The sequence below is a fragment of the Mesoplodon bidens genome, assembly GCF_964165515.1.
Source record: "Mesoplodon bidens genome assembly, chromosome: 2".
NCBI classification, from domain to species: domain Eukaryota; kingdom Metazoa; phylum Chordata; class Mammalia; order Artiodactyla; family Ziphiidae; genus Mesoplodon; species Mesoplodon bidens.
The window spans coordinates 130,620,870-130,632,412 of NC_138177.1; the positions used below are offsets into that span (position 1 = coordinate 130,620,870).

General features: G+C 45.5%; 1 protein-coding gene across 3 annotated transcripts; it reads left to right on the forward strand.

Annotated features, from left to right (window-relative positions):
• The first annotated feature begins 1,606 nt into the window (after positions 1-1,606).
• Positions 1,607-11,342, forward strand: LOC308628532 (uncharacterized protein). 3 transcript variants are annotated; one of them, XR_014017543.1, is made up of 4 exons: positions 1,607-2,017; positions 3,525-3,586; positions 7,007-7,098; positions 9,827-11,342. XR_014017543.1 is itself a non-coding variant. In XM_081255556.1 (4 exons), the coding sequence occupies exons 1-4, from the start codon at positions 2,921-2,923 to the stop codon at positions 9,863-9,865; spliced, it is 312 nt and encodes a 103-aa protein (XP_081111682.1). In that variant the 5' UTR covers positions 2,842-2,920; the 3' UTR covers positions 9,866-11,342. The 3 variants fall into 3 exon arrangements, 1 of the variants encoding a protein (XP_081111682.1); XR_014017544.1 differs by lacking the exon at positions 1,607-2,017 and adding an exon at positions 2,842-3,094 and having other exon boundaries at positions 3,513-3,586; XM_081255556.1 differs by lacking the exon at positions 1,607-2,017 and adding an exon at positions 2,842-3,027 and having other exon boundaries at positions 3,513-3,586.
• Positions 11,343-11,543: the final 201 nt, after the last annotated feature.

Consider the following 11,543-nt stretch of genomic DNA (forward strand, 5'->3'; position numbering starts at 1 on the left):
CTCACCAAACTGAAAGTCTATGAAAGTAAAACTTTTGGAGTCTATGAAAGTAAAACTTTTGGAGTCTATGAAAGCAAAACTCAAAGGGCAAGTGTTGGCATAACTAATTATATGAATTAGATGGAATTTGAAGAAGAGGAACCAAATATGGTAAAAAGAGGGAGATAGCAGTTGGTTTAAAAAAAAATTGAGAAAGCAAATTATGTTTTTCTTGGCTCTGTAAATTAGAAGCCAAAATATGGTCCGCAGAGGTGTAAGAATCAAAGAGCATCTCCAGTGTTCCGCTTTCACCAAAAACATGGAAGAAATTTCCTAGAAATGGTCAGGATGGAATTATGATAAAAATCCTCTTCAGACTTTCACTGGCTCATTCATTGCCAGGCAGGGTGTTAAACATGGGAGATATAAGATGAACATGGCCGTGACCCTCAAAGCTTACCCTCTAGTTCAGGGAGGTACATCAACTGTCCTGTACAGTGAAGTGTGAAAGGCACCAGGAAATAAATATAAAAGGGACACAGTGGGTGCACAAAGGGGGGGTGGTCAACTCTGTGATTCTAATAAAATTACTTCATAGCAATCATGTAGGGTTGTTCAGTGAGACGGCAAACTCTCGCATGGAAAGGTGAAGGAGAACCTGAATTAACAGATATACTGGAGTCAAGGCACAAGGAAGGGGGTTTTGAAGAAGCAATCAGTTCACACCAGTCCTAAGACGTGAATGATCTGGTAAGTGTTCTCCATCTTTAATTTCTAGAATATGAATTTCACAAAGCAGAATTGCTGCTATACGTCGTCGCTAACTCCCGCCCCCCCCCCACTTTCCATCGCCACCCCACTACCAGATATATCAGGTGAGTAGGGCTCAATTCAAATTAAATGTGTCACCTGGGGCACCTCCTCACTACGCAGGGCCTCAGTTTCTTCGCCTGTAAAGTGAGAAACCCGAACCAATTCTGAAGTCCATTTCTGCTCAGAATTACGAAATAGGACAAGAAACCAGAAAGGAAACTCAAGAGAAACAAAAGTGAAAGTGCCCAAAGGAAATACAGTAGTAAACAAAAGCACAAAATTCTATATCTCACTGAAAAATGTGGCAGAGTTCCCAAATACTTTTTTCAGCAACCCGTGAACACGAGACTTGGGAGAGAATGAAATGCCTATCACGCCCTCTGAATGTCAATGAGATGAGTGTAACACGAATCCACCTTGCTCCATGCAACTGTCTTCTTAAACAATGACCCTGAACAACCATTTATTAAAATTTTCTAAATAAGTCAATCCGCGATGAAAGGTCCGTCCCCACGTAACAAACCCCACGGACCACCACACAAGGGTGTGTCCCGCTTTGGGAAGAGAGAGAAAAGGGGGTAGAGAAAGAGAGGAAGGAAGGATTCGAACCAATATTAGATTCTGCCTAGTGTGTTGCCACGCGGTTGTTATGCAGAACATTATGGAAGCAAACTATTTTAAAACTTGGGAAATACAGTAGCCTTTAAATTTGATCATTTCCTCCTTCACAGTGTTAGTGAGACTTCTCTGCACGTAACCCAGAACGGTACACCCGCCCGGGAGGGAGAGCGCGAGCTCTGGGGTGGACCGGCAAGTGGAGGCGGCCAGAGGAAGGGACCAAGCTGACAGCTTCGCAGAGCGTTGGCGGCGGGTGTGAGACCGGGACCCGCGACCGCCACGGCTACAGGGTTCGATCTGGACCCTCCGGGGGCACAGGGCTCCCGAGGTGGGAGGATGCTCCCTGCCCACTGCGGGAGCCTCCCTCCTCTGAGCTGAGGAAGCAAGGGCGCGCAGTCGCGCGCGCGCGCACACACATCATTCCCCTGGAGTTGTGTCTTGTCTCTTTTGTTTTTCTCCCTTCCCGGTCATGAGACCCGGAAGTTTTGTTTTTTTTTTTTTTAATCCTGTCTCTCTCTTTTCCAACTCCCACCCCCCCAATCTATCACATGGCAGAGATAGAATAAAAACAGAAAAATGGCGACGGTCACGTTGTGGCGAGCACGTTGTATCCTTGCTGCGTCATTAGATAATCCTCATGCAAATAGCTTGAAGAACAAAGGAAGGGGGGCCCGGGACCCCCGGGGGCGCAGGTGGGTGTGGGGGCGGCGTGCCGGGCGCGGGGGCGGCGGTGCGCGCGCCGAGCCGAGCGCCGGCGGGAGGAGTGCGGCCGCGCGGGGCTCCGTGCGCCGAGTGTCTACGTCCGTGTGCGCGCCCCTGCGGCGCGGCGGAGCGCTGGCCGGGCCGCTCCTGGCCGGGTCTCGCGGCGCCAGAGCCAGCCACCCGCCCGCCCCAGGGCACGGGAGGCCGGGGGCCGAGGAGAACCGTTCCGGCGAGGCCGGCCGCGACGCGCGCACACGCACACGCACACGCCGCCGCGGGGCTCGGCCGGCTCGGCGGCCGCGCGGGGGGCGGGCCGAGGGCGGGCCGGGCGGGGGCCGAGGGCGCGTCGCTGTCCGGCGCTGGGCGGCCGCCTGCAGCCGCTGCGGGGGACTGCACGCAGCTCGCCACCTCGGGGTGGGCGGCGGCGGGGCGCCGGCACGGGGCGGGCTGGGACCCCGCACTCTCGCACGGACTTGGAGGGTATTGCTGGGCTGGGTCTGTTGTGCTTGGGGTGTGTTTTTTTTTTCCTGCTGGGTGGGGGTGGGGGTGACCTCGCCCTTCGGCATTTGCGCGGTTTCCCTCTGACCGTCGCTGGGGTGTCAGGAGCGACGCAGGTTGGACGAGGGCGCGGGGAGACCCCCGGTGCCCCGCTCCGACCCCCTGGCGGGCCGGCGGCGCGGAGGGGCGGGGCGGGTATGTGTAAATGTTGCGCACTCGCTTTTCCCCCACCCCCGCCTGCTTCCAGGCAGCTGGCGTGGGTCCCTCGCAGTCCGGCGGCGACTGTAAATAGAGCCTGGATGTTGTTTACATGAAGGATCCGGCGGGAGGAGTCTGCGAGGAGGAGGCGGAGGAGGAGGAGGGAGGGAGGAGAGAGGAAGAACGGAGTCCCCGCGGCGGCGGCGGTGGCGGTCCGGGGTGAGGGTGAGCCCTGCGCGGCGCGGGCACCGGGCGCTACCACGAGGCCGGGACGCTGGACCCTGGGGTAGGAGGGAGAAATGCGCGGGGCGGGGAGACGGGGTCTGTCGGAGTGGCATTTTTAGCTTACAACCTGCCACGCAGATTCTCCGGAGCGATAGGGGAGGGGTTTGCGGGGAGGGCGGGGAAGACTCGATTTCTCTGCACGTTCATTCTCCTATCCCCAATCTTTTCCCGCTTCCTCTCGGGGCTCACCTGTTTATTTTCATCAGCCAGAGCTTTAGTTTTAATTTAGGCATGAGAGGCTGTTTCTTTTATTAGAAGCGTAATTGGGGAGGGGGGTGCGTGGCTGTAATTTATGCCGGTCCCGGTCGTTTTTCAAGAAGGGGGAGGGGACTTGGCGGAGACCGCCTGCTCCCGGCCGTAGCTAACCCCAGGGCTTCTCCCTGCCTTCCCGCGGCCAAGGAATCTTTTCCTTCGCTCAGCGCTACCCGCAGGCCAGCTGCCACCTTCTTGGAGAAGGACCACACCTGTGTTTATTCCTCGCTTTGGAAGAGAGGTGAGCTGAGAAACCGGGAAATCCTGTGTTCCCCATAGCTCTTAGCCAACCATCCCATCCCAGAATTGGCCAGAAAGTGCTCCTTTCACCTGCTGATTGCTCTGGGCACGCCCATCCCCCCACCCCAACAAGTTGTGGTCTACAGATGTGTTGGGATTTTCTCTTGCCTCTGGACCTGCACCCCACCACCCGGCAACTAACTGCTGGGTTTAGATCTAGAAAGAAGTGATCCTCTTGGATTTAGTGTGCGTTCTGCATTCCCCAGTGGGTCTTCCAACGGAATCGTCTGCTCTTCCGCCACAGCCCCCTTTATTCTTCCGCTAAGAGCTTAGTCCAGAATTTGGCCTAAGCAGCCAGTCTCTGGCTCTCTTTTTCTGGGCTCCACCCTGGCCCCTCTTGGTTCTCCAGAGCCAAACACGCCTCCCAAGCAGAAGGCACACCCTGCCCTAAATCTCCTCCATTCCAAAAGGGAGAGGAAAACAGTGGAAGAGAAGGGAGCCAGGGGTCTTTCTTCTGTCCTGAGTATCCCCAACAGCATTTCCCTCTTCAAGCTTGCTGGATTTATAATCCCTTTCTTCTTCTTATCAGCTGTTCCCCCCACCCTTTGCCCCTAGTCCTATGATAGATACTTAGGGAGGTGCGGATGGGGGGGTTGGATTGTCGCCCCTTTTCCCTGGTGCGAGGCATTTTCCTTCCCCTTGGTCTTTTCATTTTTGAGATGCCTAACAAGTAAAATATGTAAATATGTTTGCATGCTTATTTGAACTTGTTTTCTTGCGGGCTAATGAATAGCTGGGACTCAAAAGGGAGGGAGGGGAAAGCGACGAGAGGTGCACATTTCCGCTGGTGTCCCCCACATGAACATCCCCAGAGTTGCAGGAGGAGACCCCTCTGTGAAAGCCAACTGTCTCCCTTCCATGACATCACCACCTAAGCCCTTCCAACTTTAGCTTCAGAACAGGAAGAAGGCTCAAAATAGAACTACCTTAGGAATCCAGCTCCTTTTAGAAGAAAAACTTTTAAATCAGCTGCAGGAGGAACACTGAACTTTGACATGGGTAGAGAAAGCTGTAGTGTTTGTAGTAATTGGTTCTTTTGGGGAAGGGTATGGGGATACTTTCCACGTATATTCACGAAATGCTTTTCTCAAGGTCAGTTGGGTACCTAGACTGATGAATGATTAATCGGATGGTTCTAGATTCTTTATTGAATTATTCATGTGTTTCGGTATGTCAACAGTAACAAGTACTTTTCAGAATGAATGAAAGAGAGGCTCCTAGAATGTGCTCTAGAGAGTCTGCTAGAGATAGAGGAGGTTGTTGGTGGGGAGGGAGCTTTTGAAGGCGAGGAATCTGAGGATTCAGTGACAGCTGTTGTGAGTGTGGAAGTTGAGAGGCTTACTATAAACAATGCCTGTAACTTTTGCAGGGTGACTAATATCCTAGACAAAGAAGTAACGATGTCAGGATTTTCTACCTTTACCTCGAAAATTAACTCCATATCTTTGAATCATGATGTCTCCATTTTTTTCCCTGAATTCTCTGAGCAGAAAGAGTTGTTCAGTCTTTAGGAAGGGCTGCTTAATAAATGACCATCACTGAAGTATTAACGACAATAAGGATTAGAAGTAAGGCAGAAAATACTTGGCATAATTTGAGTACCTGGTGGGTGCTGTAGAATGACTTGCTGGGTGAAGGGTTCTTGTTTGAAAAAAAATCCGGCTGACAGGACTTTCTCTACCTGCATTAATGCAGTAGCCACTAGCCACGTGTGGCTGTCAAGCATCTGAAATCTGGCTAGGGTGATAAGAAGTTGACTTTTAAATTAAAAATGGGTGTTCCATTCAGTTTTTGGAAAACTTCGTTATGTTTGGAAACAAGTTGGGTATGAGCATCTACTTTTTAAGCTGTAACTTTTATGAAATCTAAATACAGATTGAGTATTTCTGATGAAAATTTAGTGTTCGAATTGACATGTGTTATAAGTGAATATGCTCTGGATTTCAAAGACTTAGTACAAAAAAAGTAAAATATCTCACTAATGATGTTTATATTGATTACATGTTCCAATGAAAATATTTTGGGTATATTGTGTTAAATGAAATTTATTGTTAATGTCACATTAACCTGTTTATTTTTTAGTTTTTTCAAAATGTGACTACTGGAATATCTAAAATTACATACATAGCTTGCTTTTTACTTTTCTGGGACAGCACTGGCCTGTAGCATCGCTCCTTTTTCTCCCTGGATTAATTTGGAAAGAGGTGACTGCATGAAATACAGTTCCTTCATGTTTGTCAACCATTTACTTTCCCCTGCTGTTTTCCATTTGGAGATTTGGGGGCCCCAAGAGTTAACTATCACAGTATATGAGACTAATAGTGACTACTCTGCAGATTTCTATGCAGGAGGCGTGCCCTGCTCAGGAAGGTCAATAAAGACGTCCCGGGTGCTGGAAGGGCTGATAGGGGTGTCTTGGGAAAATTTAGCGATCCACGTATCTGGCCAGAGCTGCTTTTTTTTTTTTTTTTTTTGCGGTACGCAGGCCTCTCACTGCTGCGGCCTCTCCCGTTGCGGAGCACAGGCTCCGGACGCGCAGGCTCAGTGGCCATGGCTCACGGGCCCAGCCGCTCCGCGGCATGTGGGATCCTCCCGGACCAGGGCACGAACCCGTGTCCCCTGCATCGGCAGGCGGACTCCCAACCACTGCGCCACCGGGGAAGCCCCAGAGCTGCTTTTGTACAAGGTTCCTGGGCATGCCAAAATATATCAGAGAACAGTTCGTGGTACTGTAACAGTCATGATACCTGGTGGCATCTTAGGGATGCCACCCACCTTTGTTTATTTTCTCTTTCTTTGCATTCACTTTCCGCCCTCACTTCATAGCTCCATTGGTGGTAATTGGGCCCACAGAGTTCCTGACCCTTTTCCTCCAACAAAAGGTATAATGCCGACCTGAATGGAGATGTTGCTATCTTTGGAGTTTGGTTTTATCTAATGAGATTCAGTAATGGCAGTGGAAGGGACTTGGGCATTGAGTACTCTCCCCTCATTTTGTAGATGACAAACTGTCAAGTATCTTGCTGGTTGACATATAGAGAGAGGAATTAAGCATGTACGTTTGTTGATAAGCTATTTGGAGAATCCCTGGGAAATGAAGAAGTTTGTCAATGAATTAGGCAAGTATTTGTTGAGCTTGCACTCTGTGGAAAGGACTGTGATTAACGTGGAAGGACATGAAGACAGCAGTCTCTGACTTCAGGAACAATACTGTTGATTTGAGGAAATCAGATGTAAACAGTACCAAAGTAAATCACAGTTTAAGATATAGCACTTCATAATGAGTGCAGTATCTCTGTGTTACAAGTAGAGATGTGTTCCTTTTCTGTGTGTTACAAGTAAAAATGTGTTCCTTTTCCAGATGTAGGAATAGAAGCTCTAAGAATGGTGGACTCTGCAGAAAAGAGGAGTGTGATTGTGTTTCTGGAACAGCCCAAGGCTCTAGAAGTAGAGGTCAGTGCACGTCTTTGGTATTGCCCCCTTTAGCTGTCCGTTAAGGGAATTTGAGAAGTAAGACCCAGCATTTCTAAATGGCAGTGCTGCCAGTAATGAGGAAATCAGAGATTAATTGGAGACACCCAGAGTTTTTGGAGAGACTAGCTAGGGGTGGATCATTTTGAAGTCAGCTGGTGTATTTTTGGCTGGTTATTCTAAAAGGTTATGATAACAGAGGTGAGACGGAATAAAACTGACTTGTGAGCAGACTGAGATCCAAAATCTGGGGAAAAAAAATTAAATCTCGAGCAAAATCCAACAGTGAAATAAGTATACAGTTGGACTACAAGTGTGTATTCTGAGTACACATGTAAAGGGGAAAGTCCCATAGAATAGAATGTTGTATTCTATTAAGCATTAAGTGGGATGGTCCATTTATTTGTAGATTTTTAGTCTCCTGGAGCCTTTTTGGACTAAAATCCCCACCAGTTCGTTCCTCTTTCTGTCTCTATTATTGTATAGAGACCTTCTGTGTTAGGTTTTTCCTTCTACCTGACCTGCTGAGGTTATGCAGCATGAATGTTTAGAGGCCAGTGCTTGGAATGGGTAAAACAATGTCACCCCCTCTGTAATTACTCCCAGTTAATGCTTCTCTGTGAGAATTGGGGCTGACTTGGCCAAGGCAGTCGTCCTTGGCTTTTCCTTGCCATTTTAGCTGATTTATTTCCCCCAAAGAAAGAAAAAAGTGTGTAACCCCCTTATTCCTAATTTCCTACTAATCTTGGCACAAGTTAGTTTTCAAACACTATTACCAGCAAAGCTTTGCCATGAAACGCAGGTATGCATTCTCTGTATTTCTGACAAAGCAGTAGTTGACATTTGGCATTTTCTGTTGACAGTACATTTTTATATCATGACAGTTTGGTCAAATTTGCACATTGTATAATGTCACTGAGTTGGATTGTGGTTTTCAAGTTGGGGAAGAAAAGAACATCGCGCTTTAGTAAAAGACCAGTGGATTTAAATTAACCTATTTAAACTATTTTAGTTTTAAAGTATTGTCAGATATTTTGCATGCCAGCAGTTCATTTCATGGTACCTCCAGTTATTTAATATATAATCAGATACTTAAAAGTTCAAAATCACTGTATTTTCACTTTCAGTCTATTCATAAGAGAGACGTGACATGTTTTTTGTGTGTGCATTTGTACTCCACAAGGTCTAAAAGCATATTTTTAGTATACCAGTTTGCCAGTAGTACTTGGTTTTCTAATTGATATTTGGTGCATGCATCACGAGGAAATTGTTCTCAGTTGTATCATTTTCATCATAGAAGAACTGAGTTTAAAATCAGGTTGATCTCTGGAGGAAAGCATTTTACATCATTATCTTTTTCTTCCTCTCTTACTGTGCAGTATACTTCCATACTGTAGCATTAGCACATGCCATCATTTGTTTTAAAATTAAAATAAGTCAATTTTTGTAAGAAAAATCTACCGAAAAAGAAGTGTTTCTGATAGATTTAGTTTTTTAAATGCGCATTTATAAGAAATAATTTCCATGAAGAAATAAAACATTTTAAGTGTTTACAGTATTTATAAAATACAGTTTTGAAAACCTACATTTTTTTCTTCCTTGAAACTGCTTTAGAGTTATTCTGAGAAAATATTAATTTAACTCTTCACAGAATAATGGCAGTTTACTTTTTGTTATTACTTGGCCACTAGGCTCCCCGCCCTATCCCCCCACGCCCAGTTCAGGTAGAAGAAGAAATGAGAGAAAAATAAGGAAGTAAAGGAAATACTCATTACTTTTTGTACCAAAAATCTTTAGTTGTTTGATTTTTGGTCATGGCTAATAAAGTGAATTTCAACTTTGTAGTACATTACAAACATTAAGTTCGTGTTTGTTGACTTCACATTTAGACATTCAGTTGCATTAGTACTCAGTCTTTGCGAAGAACAGTCTAATAACTACTAAGTATATCAGAGTTATTTATTTGTCCCCATACTTAACTTACCCTCTAGTATTGCAGTAAGTATTCCTCTTTTCCAAAACTGACAGAACTTGTGGCTGGGAATTGTTCGGTGGTAATCTTTTTATCCTTTTTGATGTATCAGCTATCTAAAATTTCATTCTCAAATAATCACAATATCTTTGTTCATGTAACAGATGTTTATAATTTGGGTAAAATGTGCGACTATTTCCAGGAACCTTAGGTTAAGGGATCCAATTTTTTTTTTTAATCTTCATTGCCCTCTCGTGTTTCAACGCTGTATTACATCAGTTGGCTAAGACCTAGGCGATGACCTCTTTAACTTTTACATATTTTTGCACTTCAGAGAATGTTGTTTTAGTTTGTATGTGGGTGGATTGTTTCACTGGATATTCCTTTTCTGAAGATGAGGTCAGTTTCATAGTGCACAGACTTAACAGTTGAGCTATGCTCACTGTACTCTGCTATTTTCTGACCTTTGCTGATCTAAAGAATTGATTGATCTCTCTGACTTATTTCAAGTAGAGAGGTAATATCTAATTTGCATATAATGAGTCTTTGAAACTGAGCAAATGCCTAATTGAAAACACAATTATTTTTCAAGTATCTGTCAAGTTCTACTCATATTGAAATAACTTGAGAACTTATGACTGACATGGAAAAAGAATGAGTGACTCATGGCTTTAATAAGTTGATTATTCTGAAGCCTGAATTCTAGTTTCAGAATCTTTTTGTCCTTTTTATTAAAAGTACATCATCCCTGGGACTTCCCTGGTGGTCCAGTGGTAAAGAATCCGCCTTACAATGCAGGGGACAAGGGTTCGATCCCTGGTTGGGGAACTAAGATCCCACATGCTGCGGGGCAACTAAGCCCGCGCGCACCACAACTACGGAGCTTGCGCACCTCAACTAGAGCCTGCGTGCTGCAAACTACAGAGTTCATGCACTCTGGAACCCACGCACCACAACCTGAGAAGAGAAAATCCGCATGCCACAACTAGACAGAAGCCTGCGCACCACAAGGAAGAGACTGTGTGCCGCAATGAAAGATCCTGCGTGCCTCAACGAAGATCCGCGTGCCAACTAAGACCCAACGCAGCGAGAGATAAAAATAAATAATAAATAAATCTTTAAAAAAATTGTACATCATCCTTGAAGGTGACTTCAGGGTACATCTCAAAGGTACAGATAATTTCAAAGCAAGTGATGTGTATGTGTTGATTTTTTAAAAGGCATAACAAAGGTGGTTAATGATCCTTCACCCTAACTGTAAAATTGACATAATATAGTGGAAAACACCTCACAGGTGTGGTAAATATGTAATCATCATCAGTGTCATCAATTCGAGTATATTCTTAGCACTCAGAGCGAGAACAATAAAAGTCATTCTTTTTGCTAGTTTTTCTTAAATCATAAAACTCCCACAAGCTTCTGCTTCATGATCTGAGATGCTGAGAAAACTAAAAATTTTAAGCAAAAAGTAGATGTTTTCAGAAACTTTGCATAAATTGTGTAAACTGAATATCCCCTTGATGGAGTTGAATGGCTAGGTTGGGGTAGAGAAAAACACTAGGTTCCATCATTTGACATGGATTTGAACTCAGGTTCAATGTAGCTTAGTGGTATGATCAGGTAAATCACCTAACCTCTCTTAGGTTTTTATTCTCTTTCTGTAAAATGGGCTAATGATACCTAACGTATTCCAGAATGCATTTGTGATGAATTAATGAGTAATTCATTGACAACCCCGTAGGGGTTCTTGTGAAAACTAAAGCAGAAAGCCATAGAAGGTTACTGAATGTTAGGCAGATATGAAGTATTATTGCCATGTTTGATCACGAGCACTTTGAGGATAGGGACCAGCTCTTATTTATCTTCATTTCCTGGACATCTAGGAGAGGTCTTGGCATATAGTAGACCCTAAGTAAATACTTATTGCATGAATGATTGAGGTCAGGGAGATGGAATCAGCAAATCCATGCACCTAAGAGGTAACACTGTGAAATAGAGCTGGAAAGCAGATGTGATGTATTCGTGGTTGCTCATCAATATGTATAAATCATGTGTTCATCTTTTGTCTTAATACAATTCAACCAGGCCTTTTACTGTTTCAACCTCACTAATTGTTGGGCTGTGACCCTACTTTTTCTTCTGCTTCCCCACATCTCGAACCAGAAGGGGATCTCTTAGTCTTCCACTTCCTGGGGAGCCTTCAGAGGGAGTCATGCAGCCACCCGGAAAGGATGCTGCCAGCCGACACAGTGACTGACAGGCTGCCCTGGCTCAGTTATCACAGTGCTGATGCTGTCCATTCTAAAGGTACAGTACTGTGATAACTGAAGGATGGCAGCCATCTTGCCTTCCATCAGAGGAGCTCTGTCGTGCCTGGGAAGGAAGACAGAAGATGAAAGAGGCATGTGAAACAGTGGCAGGGACCCAGAAACCCTCTTACCCTGTTCCTGTATTG